The sequence below is a fragment of the Podarcis pityusensis genome (assembly GCF_964106645.2).
Source record: "Podarcis pityusensis genome assembly, chromosome: 1".
Taxonomy (NCBI): Eukaryota; Metazoa; Chordata; class Lepidosauria; order Squamata; family Lacertidae; genus Podarcis; species Podarcis pityusensis.
Window position 1 is genome coordinate 38882255 of NC_138028.1, and position 15874 is coordinate 38898128.

General features: G+C 43.1%; 1 protein-coding gene across 1 annotated transcript; it reads right to left on the reverse strand.

The window, feature by feature from the left end:
* Window positions 1-666: 666 nt before the first annotated feature.
* ACTC1 (actin alpha cardiac muscle 1) lies at window positions 667-11199 on the reverse strand. The gene is made up of 7 exons (XM_080979015.1): window positions 11061-11199; window positions 9665-9813; window positions 7288-7612; window positions 5763-5924; window positions 4844-5035; window positions 1183-1364; window positions 667-1010 (listed from the first exon to the last, which is right to left on the reverse strand). The coding sequence occupies exons 2-7, from the start codon at window positions 9791-9793 to the stop codon at window positions 867-869; spliced, it is 1134 nt and encodes a 377-aa protein (XP_080835141.1). The 5' UTR covers window positions 9794-9813; window positions 11061-11199; the 3' UTR covers window positions 667-866.
* Between the last annotated feature and the right edge of the window lie 4675 nt (window positions 11200-15874).

Consider the following 15874-nt stretch of genomic DNA (forward strand, 5'->3'; position numbering starts at 1 on the left):
CCTGGCCTGGTGCCAGACAGGAATAAGAACTGGGCTGTAAAAGCACCAATAACATTTTGTTTAAAATTGTAACTACTCCAGACGTTTGCTTCAGCACATCCAAGCTTTACAGTTGTTTCTTTCAGGGTTTGGCGTAGGCTTGAGAAGGTAGGGGAGGGCAAGTTGTCAGAAGAGATTAGTGTTTTCCTTTGCTCTGTCTTGCCCAAAGAAAATAATTGATGGGTATTTGAAGGATTAAGAAATCAACCCAATTTATTATAAATAATTCTCTGATCATATTAACATAACAGAATTGGGTTTGCTGAGCAGTGCTTAAGCTTTCAATGTTTAGATTACGCTGAGCTTTACTGGGGGAGAAAATTTTCCAAATCTAGTGATTTAATGCAAAACAGATTGTCACTCCTGTCCTATATATTTTATTTACCCCGGGCTACTGCTTTTCAAATATTAGCATCAAATACAGTATTTATCTGTTCAAGTTTCAAAAGGAAAGCAAAAATACATAGACAGATTGAATTAATAGGAAGAAGCTGAGCTTCTTGTTCCACCAAACAGGATCACTCTGGAGGACAATGATGTCTTGAACGCTAAGTGCCACAAATATATATATATATTACTAATCAGCTTTTGGATGTCCACACAAAAGAAAACAGCCTGAAGAGCATATTTAGGTTGCAAGTCCCAGATCATGTTTATTTATAAAGCAATAAATATTCAAAGAAGCACAAATAAATTGCACGGGTGTGTGTAAACAAACTGTACAATAACTGAACCAAGTTCAGGAAGGATTACTGGAAAAAAAGACTTCAAGAAGCATGTTGTCATCCTGAGTGGGAGATGAGTGGAGGGGGAGGGCAGGGAGATGCTTAGAAGCACTTGCGGTGGACAATTGATGGGCCAGCCTCATCATACTCCTGTTTGCTGATCCACATCTGCTGGAAAGTTGAAAGAGATGCTAAGATGGAACCACCTATCCAGACAGAGTACTTCCTCTCAGGAGGGGCAATGATCTAAAGAGAGGGAAAGAAGCAAGGTTCTCAGTTTCCAGACAATATAACTGCTTGCATCATTGTTTCTGCTGTCCCATAAGACATTGACACACAACGTTCATACACATTTTCAGATTTGGGTAAAGTTGAAATTACTCTGATTTTCAGTTTGGAACATGAAAGATGTGCTCACCTTGATTTTCATGGTGCTGGGAGCCAAAGCGGTAATTTCTTTCTGCATACGATCTGCAATACCAGGGTACATGGTGGTGCCACCTGACAGTACATTGTTCGCATACAGATCTTTACGTATGTCAATGTCACACTTCATGATGCTGTTGTAAGTAGTTTCATGAATACCAGCAGATTCCATGCCTTGGAAAGAAAAGAAAATGTGCAGTTGTTGAATGACGAAGGTAGAAGAGATTTTATGAAACACTATTCATAAGCAGAAAACTACAAAAGAGAACTGAAAATGCAAAAAGCCATTTTCTCATCAAGAATTTGCCATAAAATTGGGTAAAGTTTTTTTTAAAACCCTAATATCTGGGTTAATAAATAAGGTATGAAAGGAAAGGAGGCAGGTGGGATAGTTTTTAATAAAATGAATAATAATAATAATAATAATAATAATAATAATAATAATAAATAATAATATAAAAGGTTCAGAATGTGGCATAATGCCAGTTATACCACAGAAATGTAGCTTGTTCAGAACTTCACAGGTGTCACTGTGTGACATTTGGCTATATATAGGGGCTGTGGAAACACAATCACTGTGTTCACAGAAATGGTTGTTTATTGTGTTGCACTGATTCGTTTTTACATTTCTCAAGGCAACTTTAGCACACCAAAGCTTTAAAGCAACGTTCCAGGGAATGTTAAGATTGTTTGCATGAACAAAAAAAAAAGTGCTGTATGAACCGTTTTTGTGTCAGTATGTTAGATGGATATGCACAGCACATGTCCTCATAAATTTATACACAGCACAGTTTTTTTTAATGACTGGGCTAATTTGATTTGACATGATGCAATGTAAGACTGATGGCCCACATGGTGAGAACTTCAAGGCACAGGGGGTTATGCTAGCAATTGCATTTGAAAGTGGAGAAATGCAGAGCCTGTGTTTATGAAGGCGACAGATGATGAAGGTATGAGCAGGAGCTTAGCTGGGAGCATGGGGAGAAAATACATCAGAAGTAAGAATTTACGGGTTACGTTCCAATGTATTAGTTGACAGGTGGCTGCTTAAAGTGAAGTGAAACTTGATCCTTAACGAAACAGCAGCTGACGAGCAGCTGCATTTAAACACACAAAACTTACACTATAAACACTTGCTGCATCCATCAGATTTATTTGGCAGAACAAGGGGAGATTACTATCTCAATGAAATCAAAGGTTGGTTTTAGGGAATAGGAATCTACCCCAGCCTTTCTGGAACTTCAAGTTATCTTTGGAGCATTTACAGGGTGCAGTTCTCAGGCACTGCTCCAGTAGCATCTCCACCCATTTCAACGGATCTTATGCGGAGTTGTCCCTGCAAACTCTATTGAAGTGCAAGGAGGTAAAACCTCTGCAACACACCTTTGTCTAAGGTATATACCGTAAACCCTCAGAACTATGGCTCAAATAAAACTCACAAATGCAGTCAATCAAAACCACAATGCCAAGCTACTAACACACAACCTTTCCTCAAGCATATTACTTTCCTTTATTTGTAACTCGTCACTTTGATGTTACTAACATACTGGATCTGGCATAATATGGAGTGCCATTCTATATTTAATAAATCATTGTTGTTGTTGCTGCTGCTGCTGGGCACTGGAAGGGTCAACAATAAATTAGCCATGGATACAAGTTTCTGCAAGGCCAGAAGACCTGCTCTTTATTGCGTTCAAGATTAAATAGCCAAAGAAAAAATTATATTTGAGGAGCATTTATTGTGATTATTTTCTTTTGTTGAACATTGCAATGTGATTGGCACAGGACAACCACTCTAGTCTTTAAAGTAAATGATGTTGTGCCTTTGGCATTCATGCCTGCGACACAGGCACATCTAATAGTCCATGGCAATAGACATTCGGCCCATAAAACTAGGGAGCTAGTCAGATATGTAGATATTCCTAATAGATGTCTCCTCACCCCTCCCCAACACCCCTAGTGTAATTAGTCATTTTGCTGATGGAGAGAAGCCTCACACGGCTGGATAATTTAATTTAACTAACTGAGAAGAATAACCAAGAGGATAAAGTTATTAGGCCTCAGACGCACATGTTTGTTGGACTAGATGCAGTAATTCTTCAGGATACACATGTCTCCTCCCCCCCCCCCAAAAAAAGAGCAAACTCAACAAATGAGGATTTTTGCTGTGTGGTGAGAACGTGTGCCAAAAAAAAGGAATGCAGCAGCAGCAGCTGACAGCCAGTTCCAATGCTACATTTTACTCCTTTAGTGCCACAGTTTGCTAGACACTGTCTAAACAAAGCAATCCATCTCCTTAGACTTTGTTATCACCTGCTAAATACAATAAAGCCCCCCTAAACTAGTCCTTGGTCATCAACAAGGCTCACAGTGGGGATGGGATGCCATTCCAAACAGACATAACTATGTGGTGGAGCCAATGTGGTGAAGTGGTTTTTGTCTGACTAGGGCCTGGAAAACCAGGGTTCAAATCCACACTCAATCATGAAAGCTCACATGAAAACCAGTCATTTTCTCTCAGCCTAAACTACCACAAAGGGTTGTTTTGAGGATAAAATGGAGAAGGGCAAAACCATGTATACTGCCATATTGATTGAGCACCTTGGAATAGGGGTGGGCTTTGGTAATATGGCGCCCTGAGTGAGGTCAGAATTTGGCGCCCCCACCCCAATACTACTTATTTTCACAATAATTCCTTTTGGTACAGATGCTTTGTTATGGATCTTACCCATATAAATATATGTTTGGTTGTTGTTGTTTTGCTCCTCAGCTCAGCCCCGTGTGAGGGAACCACCCACACCACCCGAAATCCAGGGGAAAGGTGGGATAGAAATTTTATCAATAATAACTCCCCAAAGCATTTTGAACCCCAAAGGTGTTAGATTTCTCCATGAAAGTATTTTAAGGCATTGTACACAGCAGCAAAGTTGTGTTTAGTATTTCAAAGCAGCCATCTAAGCAGATGCGGACCTACACAAATTGGGAAACTATGATTGTGTATTTTAAAAAATGTACTTGGTAAGTGCCACAAACAAGAAATCCTCCTTTTAAGGAAGATACCATTTATGTAGAAGAGCAGGTCTATGGATAGTCAAGAGAGGTGCCTATTATTTTTTGTGGCTATAAAATATGTGTTGCATGTAACTTGTATATTATATAAAGTGTTACCTCTGGTTACTACCTTAATTCATTCCAGAGGTCTGTTCTTAACCTGAAACCGTTCTTAACCTGAGGTACCATTTTAGCCTCCCACTGCCACTGCGCCGCCACTGCGCAATTTCTGTTCTTATCCTGAGGTAAAGTTCTTAACCCGAGGTACTACTTCCGGGTTAGCAGAGTCTGTAACCTGAGGTGTTTGTAACTCGAGGTACCACTGTAGATAGTTCACTAGTTGTTCTGTAAGTATGATATGCCATGTAATCAGTTAGATGCTTTCTTTCTTCCTTAACTGATCTTGTGGGGGGGCAGTTTGCTACCAGAAGTTTTAGTTCTATAACTGAATCTGGCCTAACCATCCCACTACCTTCCCCACCCCCCAATCACCACACACACTTCCTTCCGTCAGGCACTTGTCAGTAGTAATGATCCTAAAATTTGTGAGGGATTCTGTAACATAGATGAGTTTTGCATGTGGCATGCTTCAGGACACTTACCAATGAAAGATGGCTGGAAGAGTGTTTCTGGGCAGCGGAAACGCTCATTCCCAATTGTGATGACCTGGCCATCAGGCAACTCGTAGCTCTTCTCTAGAGAAGAGGAGGAGGCTGCAGTAGCCATTTCATTCTCAAAGTCCAGAGCAACGTAGCACAACTTCTCCTTAATGTCACGGACAATCTCACGTTCAGCTGTAAAGGCAAAACCAGAAATTAATGGCAGAGAGGAGGAGATAAAGGCCAAGGAAAGGCAAGTGGGAACCAAGGCGAATGAAAGTGTATTGAGGAAAGAAACCATCCCTTTCTCTGAGAGGTTCCCTGCACTCAAACAGGAGTATAGAGATCTGTCACATCCTGGAGGTGCCTACAGCATCACTCAATAAACTAGATGGGTTGAAGAAATGTAGGAGAAGCAGGATTTGTGCAAAAGCAAAGTCTTGCAGGGTAAGAGGAGAAAATGGTAGTGGGGGTGGCCCATGTGGAATCTGGCAAGAAGCACAGTTCCAGTCAGAGGATTAAAACATATATATTTTTAATCCATTTTATATGACTTTGGCTATCATTGAATTTAATTCTACCGAGTTGCTATTTTCAAGTCTTCTAAAAGTGGTATGTGTTAGTGTAGAATGTAGCAGAACTCATGTTTTAAAAGAAAGTTAAGCAGAATATTTTTGCATTAAATGTGCACGTTTTATAATCAACATGTTTGGGGAGGGTTTTATAATAAGAGGAATTAGTTCACAGAAATACCTTTTAATTGTGGTGACAATGTAGGCAATGTATTTAGTTTGTTCAACATTTTGTTGCCGTGCTTGTGTGTATGTGTAGTCAAAATCTTCATGGACAGATAGAAATCTATATTAAAACAAACCTTTGCTCCCCCCACCCACATTTCCAAGTGAGCCTGAATTGTGCTTACCAGTTGTCACAAAGGAATAACCACGTTCTGTTAGAATCTTCATGAGGTAGTCGGTCAGATCCCTGCCTGCCAGATCCAGGCGCATGATGGCATGAGGGAGAGCATAACCTTCATAGATTGGGACATTGTGCGTAACACCATCCCCGGAATCAAGGACAATACCTGTGAGATAGTAATGGCCAAGATCAGATAAGCCTCTATGCAAACAAACCTATAGCAACGTTTTCAGGAGCGATGGGGCCTTTCAACAAGCAATTTAGCAGGTCAGAAGAATTTGTATGCAAATAAAGACTCAAGTGGGGCCCTTGATATAACAAAAATGACTGAGAAGGGAGAGCTTTCTTATTTCAAATAGTTCTCAGCATCATGCCACAGACCATAATATCCAAGACAAAGACTTCCTGAAATTCATCTTCAGCTTACCTTTTCTACCAGTAATGGTACTGTCTTCCATTACAACTATGGTAAGATATTTATTTTTTAATACTGAGAGTATTTACTACAGATTGTCCCCCCCCCCCCAGCATAGCATGCCCATGCTGTATTCACAAAATGGTGTCATTTATCCCACAAAGCTGCTATGACATATAAAGGGCCAAGAGCACCTGATCATCATCCTTCATCTTGGCTAGGCAATGACCAGGTGAGAAGGAATCACATGACTGGCCTGCCTATATGGTAGGAGAGCCTTCTCTGAAGTGGTAACCCCTTTCTGGAATCATCTTCCCTTCTTTGTGTTTGTTTTGGCACCTGCTGAAGACCTTTCTGTTCACCCATGCCAGGCTTTTTAAATAATTTAATCAGGTTAAATAATTTAACCTATTTCTTAAAATCTGTTTTTAATTTTGGGAGTTTTGTTGTACTTATGTAGTTTGTTGTTGTCTTCCTTTTCAATGGCTTTATGTTTTACTTTGCATTCCAGTTGGCATTTTTTACTTGTATATTGTGAGCCACACAGATAATTTCTTATTATGGAGTGACATTCAAATAAATTAGAGAAATCATAAAGAAAAACGGGAAGGCGCCAACTGCAGGAAAAGAAGGGTGGAAATTCCCAGGTGCTTCTAAATATATTTATTGGGCCCTTTGGTCTCCAGCTCGGTTGGTCTCCAAGATGGTGCCAGGTCCTATGGAATTTGGGATACATATATTGATGCCATAATGTTTACTGGGCACCACTTAGAATGGCTAAACCAGTGGGCTATTACCATGCCTGCAAAGGGAGAAAAAGGAGAAAAATGTGCAATAGAGACTGAGCATTATTGTAGGAACTACAGCTTTTTGAGAATCTAGCTCAGGGTTGGGGAAGCTATGGCAACTCCAGATGTTGTTGCAGCTACAACTCCCATCATCCCTGATTACTGCCTGGTGTTGGTTGGGGCTGATCCTAGTTGTGCTCCAACTTCTGTGGAGTTGCATGTTCCCCACCCCCGATCCAAATTTAATGCAAAATACAAGGAGGGAGTGAACTTGGTTGGCTTAGGTGTAGAGAGACTGCTAAGCCAAACAACCAGTTGCTTTTTACCTGTAGTACGTCCAGAAGCATAAAGGGATAGAACAGCTTGGATGGCCACATACATGGCAGGCACATTGAAGGTCTCAAACATGATTTGGGTCATCTTTTCACGGTTGGCCTTGGGGTTCAGAGGAGCCTCGGTAAGCAGGGTGGGATGTTCTTCGGGGGCAACACGCAGTTCATTATAGAAAGTATGGTGCCAGATTTTTTCCATGTCATCCCAGTTAGTGATAATGCCATGTTCAATGGGATATTTCAAGGTCAGGATACCTCTCTTGCTCTGAGCTTCATCACCTACATAGGAGTCTTTCTGGCCCATACCAACCATGACACCCTAGAGGGCAGAAGAGACAAGAAAACAATGCCAGGCATTGTGAGACAGTGTAGCTTAAAGGACAAAATGATTGACTTCAGTGGAGACAAGCAGAGGAAAGTTGATGGAAGATGGTATCAACAATTCATCATTTAATTCGTGTTATTAAAAGGTCATTTTCTTCTTTCGCTTGGTTATGGAACAGGTATAAAATGTGGGTGAATGAAAACTAATATATAAAATGTATTTAGGGTGCATTTGCATCACCTGTCATTTAGTAGTAGTTTACTAGTTTGTTCCAGCACTAACTGCCACAGTAAAAAACAACAACAACTTCTCTAGTTTCCTCACTGGCAGCACAACGTGGACATTACTCCTGTACAATATTTCCACATACTTCCCAAGATGAAGTAATTGATGGTTGGTTACTGTTGAAGTAAACTACTGCTGTTTGGCAAATGCAGCCTCAGAAATTTAAGGAACAGTGTTAAAGCATTTTGAAGTTATACTGATGGCATGCTTCAAGTTCTTCCACTTGAACTGGATAGTTGGGTCTGGGTCATGCCTGTTTTTCATTGCATCCATGAACCTGAATGGGCCAGCATAGTTCAACACGTCACATTTATTAGCAAATACATCCAATGTTATGTTCCAGAAATCATGCCAAGTTAAAGTTTAAAAAGTTAAAGGTGATCTCTTTCAATGGTTATGGGGAAAGTGGATTTTTTAAGACTTTTATAAAATTTGCAGATCAAGAGTAGTCCTTCAGAGGACAATGGACTACAACTCCCATCATCCCCATTCAGCATTGCCAGTAGCCAGGGATAATGGGATCTGTAGTTCAACAATGTTGGGTGAGTATGGAATAAGGATTGGCACTGCTACTACTTATTTGAGAGGACCCAAAAGTCATGTATTTATCATAGGTATGAGATTGTCAACATACAAAATTTTAAAACTATTTTTCAACGGAAAGTGAATAATAGAAAGTAACAGCCTGGGAAGCTAACACAAAAAGGAAAATAAGCAAGGGAATAAGATACAAGTGAGAAGTAAATACAGGATAGAAAAGGAGAGAAATGGAGCAGAGGATTAAAAGCAAAAGAAGCAATAGAATGGAAGTTTAAGGGGCCATGGAGTAGTAAGAGGACTTGGAAATTATTGTTCAAGTCTCTGGGTGATATGGAAAAAGTCACTATTTCTGATCGTAGTCCATCTGACAAGTCTGTTGTGAGATATGGAATAACCCCATTGACATTGACCTAAATTCCTTGGAAGGTGATTGGAATGCAAGTGAGGAAAATAGGATTATAGAAGCAGGGCATGCAAAGTTGCTTTGCAGCTGCAAACTACTGGAAGAGAAGGTTACTATTAATGAGCATTTATATAAGGTGCCAACTGTACATTGTAGGTCCTACAACATGCGGCACTGTGGAAGTGGCACTGTGCCAAACGGGAAGGTTTAGTTATGTGCAGCAACTATGTACAAGACAGAAACGGGGAAGACCGATTTATATTAGTTTTCAAATCACTTCCAGTTTAAAAAGTTGGAACTCGCCAATGGGGAAGAGGAATACAAGATCAAAGCAAAAGGGGGGGCAAGGAATTGAAGTGTTACTAGCAAGTAAATGAAGACGGAGCGGGGATTGGAATGTCAAAAACTGGAACATGAATTCAATCAATCTATTGCGGTCAATGACCAAGTACTGTAGAAAACGAGTTTGAGGAGCGTTGTGTCTCTTTATGCCCAATGCTACAAGTTTATGATTTGTGGAGGCACACAAACTGATCTGCCAAACAGATAAGAAGAGAAAAGTTTGCGGCAAGGGGATGGGGAGATTCACTGCAGCAAGCTGAAGAAGAGAAAGTTAGAGAAGCGAGGATTGCTGAGGGAGAGGAAAATCTGGAGAGGGAAAGATCGGAGCTAGGACGGGTTTTAAAGGAAAAGGAAAAAAGGACGCGTGTTCGCGTACACTGCACATGTATGCATTAGTTTGACAGTCCCCCGGGCAAGTCAAAGGAAAAGACTGGTCTCTCCTTGTTCTTGGGTGTCGTCGGGGGTGGAAAGTTTACCTGGTGCCTGGGGCGGCCGACGATGGAAGGGAAGACGGCGCGAGGGGCATCGTCTCCGGCGAAGCCTGCCTTGACCAAGCCCGATCCATTGTCGCACACGAGGGCGGTGGTCTCCTCGTCGTCACACATCTCGGGAAGGAATCAGGGAGCTGAAAGACACAAGATCGGCAAGTAGGGCGCGTCGTCCGGGCCGGGGGGCCAGACCGAAAGCGGCGGCAGCGCTAAGCAGAGAGCCCCTGAGGCTGGGTCGCTTCTCCCCTCCCGACCCTTCACGTCTAAGCACGAAGAGACAAAACAAACAACAACAAACTCCACCCAGCCGAAAGTTCCCCGCTCGGGCCGGTTCCAGGCTCCAGGCAACGGGCTCCCTTCCCCAGATGCCACCCATGATATTCCTTGGCTGCGCTTCTCTAATTCATCCGGCGGGGCTCCAGTTACAACAGGTCAGAATGCCTTCGCGCCACGGGAGACACGACTGTAGTTGGCGCGGTCTACACATTGCTTAAGCAGGTGCCGTGTTTGGATCGCTTTAGGGATTTAGCCCGCTCGAATTCAACAGCGCCCGCCTCAAGCAATTTGTGGATCGCAGCGCTCTCCTATTTTCTTGTATTGCCCTGTCTCCAAACTCGGGACCCTCATATTTTTGACTGAACGCAAATTTGGAATCCCAGTAAGGTTTTTTGGGGGTTGTCAGTACTTTCAAAAGTCGTTATTTCTTGGGATTCCCCTCCCCGCAACTGTGCAAGTGGAGAGGGTGAAATGTAAAGTTAGAAATAGCGCTAATGTGGCGGCTAAGAGAGAAAACACAACATTTCTTTGTTATGTCTCGGGCAGCGTGCTGCAAGCAAAACAAAACCACCGGTGAATTTTCCGAGGGAGACCAAATAGCCCAATCCTACACAGTTAACTCTGAGAGTAGTTGAACTTAAACCTGTTACTCTCTAGCCATCTCTTCCGCGCGCGCGCGCAAGCCGCGCAGCGCACCCCAAAGGCGATCCACAATCCGGATGGGAAGAGTAAATTTAAACCGATCTTGCCTGGCGCTTCATTAGCTGAAACAGCGCGATCCTAACCGTAAGTAAGTCCTATTGAATGGGGCTTACCCCCAGGTAAAACGGGGCTAGGATGGCAGCGCGAAGCTGCAAGCGCGCACAGCCCCATCGAACAAAGTGTGACTTGCTTCCAGGTAGATCTGTGCGCAGGGTTGCGCAGCGGATCCAATTCAATGCTTCGTAGCCCACCCAACCTCTCTGGATCGCACAGTCGCGCAAACACACGTCCCGTCGAAGGCAACCGAGGTGCTTGGCAGGGAGGCTGCCCTGAGGATGCCCAGCGCGGCTCCTGCCTTGCCGCATCCAGGCTTAGACGGCCGGGCTTGGTCAGCTGCGCTACTCACCAGCTCAACACTTAGAACTGCGCGGGGGTCCTGAGCACCAGGCTGGGTCCCGACTCGCAGGGAGCGCCACCCATTTATACTCGGCGGAGTGGCGGTGTCACTCTCCGGCTCCTGAGGGACCGGCCAGGCACCTTGTCCTTATTTGGTCGCCTTCACGCCATTGAGGAGCAGCGAGGCCATTAATGGAGTAGGGAAGGCAAAAGTCACAGCCCGGGCGAAACACTCGGGGCCCCACAGCCCATGTAAGGTAAGCCGAGGGGGTTTGTAGTCCAGCTGCTAAGGGGGATGGCCAAATAGGGAACCCTTTTGAAGGGGAGGGGGGCGAGTCTGTGTGTATGTGGGTGGGGGGGGTGGGGGGGAGACTCATGCCAACCCACTTCTGGAGGCAAGTTAAAACACATATGCCTCCTCAATGAATGGAAATGGCTTTCTCCATCTTGGTGCGCTTAAAGAATCTCAAAGCTGTGGAAAGATCAATGAATTAAGCTCTCGCTGCCACAGTGTCTGGCATGTGTCACTGCAGAGGGTGGGGGTGTCGGCAACTAGACAGCGGAGGGAGAAGCTTTCAAAGGGCAGGGATGGATTCCTTCAGCAAGATGCGAGGAGCTTCCCCTCCCCCACCCCAGGCCCCATTGCCTTCTGTGCGTGTTCAGAGACCACCCCACCCCATAAGGGGTTGTTAATCTATAACATTCCTTAAGCAGAAAGGAGGTTTCACCAAAATCAATTTCTGCACTTGGGGTGATCAGCCGGCGAGAGAATGTTTCAAACTGTCTATTAGACTGTTTGCACTGTTTTCAGAATGCTTTGGGGAAAGTTTTATTATTTATGTTTTTGCTGCCTTGCGTTCCTTTGTAAGGAAGGGTGGGGTAGAAACTGAATAAATACCTATAAGGAATGAATAAGTGGGTTCTGCAGCTGAATGTTTTCAGCATTTCCATTTCTCTGAGATCATTCTGTTCTGTTCCCACTCTACTTTCTGTCATTGTCCCCAGCCAGCCTCCAAACAGCCAACCAGTACCCCATGCAGGGCTGTCTTAAGCATATGTGGTGCCGGGGTGCAAATATCTGCCTGGCACCCCCCCCCCAGGTTGCCCAGTCCCAGGTGCACAGGAGGGTGGAGTTGGCCGGCCACCTCAGCGTTTCGCTGGCTCGGTCGCCCCTGAATTCGCAGCGCAGAGCCTCCCACAGCAGGTGAGCCTGCCGCGGCACTCCAACCGACAGATGGGCTCTTCCCCAGACTTAACTCCTGGGCCCGGGACTCTCGGCCTGGCGCCCCTGAGACCCCAGCCCCTGGGTGCCCCGCACCCCTAGTGCCTATGGGTAAGACGGCCCTAACCCCATGGCCACTGAGCAAGGTTGGTTCCCATTGGGCTGTTTTCAGGGTTCCCTCTCCCTTTGGGTCCACCCCCAAAGCACTTTTATTTGTACATTTGCAAGCTTTGGGGATTCCCCCAGCCCTGCTAGCTACATAAGGAATGGCCCTCACATCCTGAAGATTTGAAACATATTGACCCATTAACAAAATGTTAAATAAGTGTAACTGAGTATTTTATTTTGATTTATTTTGATTTTGAATTGTAAACTGTCCTGTGATCCTTGGATGAAGGGTGGTATAGAAATTCTATGAATAAAAAAGTAAATAAAAAGTGATGAATCACAAGTGGCTAAAATGCAGGTGAGTTATTTCCACGACCATCTGTGTTCCATTGCTATTAAATATTTTCGTGTCAGTGCGACATTTCACCTCATGGTGCTGGGCATTCCTGGCATTGTGGCAATGACCCACCCAGTGAAGGGATTTTGTGACATCATGCAGTGGCCATTAGAGCCAATGGTAAGTACATATTTGAGAGCTGATGTAGAGCCATGGCTTTTTAGTGCATGGGTCATTGGTTGAAAAGCCCCTGCTTGAAACTTTAGGTCAGCCACAGATCCAGAGGCTGGCTTTGTGCAAACTAGGATGTCTCAGATCCAGGTCTGTAATAGGGGAGTGGTCATCATATCGCTTTACCTTGTTATAAAGTTGATGAGGATGATGATTAGGGTGGTTAATGGAGTAAAAGACTTCATTGGCTTCTTATCTAGACCAATTTCCTATTCAGCGATCACATCCATACAGGAAGCTGCATGTAGTTTGTCAAATGGGACAGATGAAGGCATGAACTGATAACATTAATTGAAAGTTTTGTCATGCCAGAGTAGAGTTCCATACAGGAAATTCTGTCTTATGTGCAGCAGCTCTTGGAGCTAGGAAGTCCATAATCTAAGCCACAAGCTCATTCATCATAACTTCGCAATGTGTACAAGGAATTCATGAGGAAGGGAGAACAGAACTGTTTCACTAGCTTGGTCCACAATGTCATGCACTCCTTGGTGCTGCCTCTGACCTTCATGCACAGAGTGAAAGATCTGAAAAGTGGTGTGGACATAGGTGATTTTTTCCAGACCTGTGAAAAGGTCATCAGGGTGGCATATGATGTCAGAGGTGGTGCCAGTAGCATGGCCAGAGTCCCCTCTTATCCATCTGCTTATTATGCACACAGAGAGAAGGGCTCAGCAAAATCATAATGTATTTGGACTGTGAGTCCCTTGGGGACAGAAGTGTCCACATTTGGAGAAACTGCTATAAGCTGCTCTGAATCCAGGGGACAGAACAGGAGATACATCTAATAAATTTTTAAAAATGTATTGCTAGATTTCAGAAATTTACACAGGACGTTTTCAACAGTACCATCCACATCAAATAACCTGAAAGAAAGAAAGAAAGAAACTGTGTTTTGGAACTCATCAATTTCTTTCTTTTCCCTCTTTCTTTCATAGCCAGCTCTTATTCAGTAACAGCAGGTGAGCAGGCTGATTACTGAGACTGTCATGAAAAAGTACCTAACTTAGAGAGAAAGCAGCATATGTTTCTGACACAGAGTGCACTAGAAGTGTCTTTAAGCTTTGATAAACATGGGAAGAAAAATGCTTGCCTCCTGTAATTTGGCAAATAGGCAAGATGTGTGTGGCGGGGGCATGTTTCTGATGGAATGCATTAGCACATGTTCATTTAACCTTCCAGTTTTTGTCCTTTTTTGTGCACGTTTGATTGTTACTGCATAGTAATGCACACAAGGAAGATGAAACAGCTTGAACCACAAACAAACAAACCAAAAAGCGAGCTCTGGTATTAATGAAATGTGGCAGTTGCTTCCCTGCTCAGTTATTGAAACATCTAGATTCATAATTTGCTCCAGCGGTGGAATCTCAAAGATTCATCCCAACAATTTAAGGATTTTTTTTGTTGTTCTTTAGTTAAAAATAGAAAGACCGGAGAGGCAGTTGTTGAGTGGGCTTCGCTTGGTATGCAATGGCCCAGATTGTCAATGTGTATCCTAGAGGAACTTCATTATATGGCAGAGTACAATGTCCTTTGGGAACTCAGACTTTAAATTATCCAGACATGTGCATGTCTATGTGAGATATTTGGAAAGCAAGCATCAGGAAGGGGGAGAGGAGGACTCTGCTAGCTACTTCTAATTAAAGGTGTATGCCGCAATGCACTTGCAATTTTGCTGTTTTATCAGCATTTCCCACACAAAAATCTTATATACACACCAGATGTTGCAAAGCGGTGTGTGCTGTCATAAAAGAAATTACAAAACTTGCAGCTTTTTCAGATTATTTTCTCTGAAATACAATCTTACTGCGAACATTAACAGCATTGTTTTTGGTGTAACCAAATAGAGGAATTAGGTGTTCTTTGACCTTATAACAGATGAAACACTGGGTGTGTAAATAGTCAATGAGGAATTTAGCTCAGGATGCTAATCCTCCTTTGGTTTTCTCCTCAGCCTATCCTCAGTGTTGTAGCTAATAACAATTTGCAAAGTATTAGAGAAGTTGTAACAAAAACCCAAGCACACTGGCTCCCCCTCAAAACAGAATTGTATGGATAAATGTTTTCAGTCTCTAGAAATATATAGATACCAAACTTCCTCTCACCCCATAGAATATAAGCAGTGGAGTCTTTCCACAGCACACAAAGGCATTTCTGTGGGTGTGTTATGGATGGAGATGGTGAATTTGAACGTCTAAAGCCATCACAGTGTATTGCTCTGCAGCTGACAAATCAGTGAGTTTTAGTCTGTCCAAGCTTAATTTGCTTTACTGAAAGAACAGCAGAAATCAAAACTATCCATTTATTACCTTCAAACCCTTGGAAGTATCCACTTATTGAAACATTCATTATAAAAACTCTGTTGAGTAGAATGGTAAGTTAATGTGTGTAAATAAAAAAATGGCATCTGCCCCATTATAGCCTTTCCCAAAGGACCCAAATAAAACTCATTCCTATGGCCAAAATCCTACTGCTTCCTGCCTTAAAGTGATGTTACAGTGGCTGGTGAACAGGAAACAAACAAACAAACAAACAAACAAACAAATAAATAAACAAACAAACAAACAAACAAACAAACAAACAAACAAACGAAAGCATTACTTGAGGGTTATATAATGTTGGGATCAAAAAGGCACTGGAAGAGTCAGGTTTTTCAACTACGTTGTTGCATAGTTCCTCTAACACAACAGGGCTTTCCCCCATTTCCTCTCCTTACCACCCCCAGGGCCCCCCTAAATTTGCTCTGGAGGGTTGGGGAAAACCCAGAAAACATTTAGGGGGCATGCAAGGGGAGGAGAAAGTCCTGTCGTGGAAGCAGATCTTGTTCCCCTCAAGCATACCCCATTTAGTGCTACGTTGAATTCCACCCTTTGTTTTCAAAAATACCAGATCAGCTTTTGCCAATTCAGCACAGAAGAAGTTAACCTGA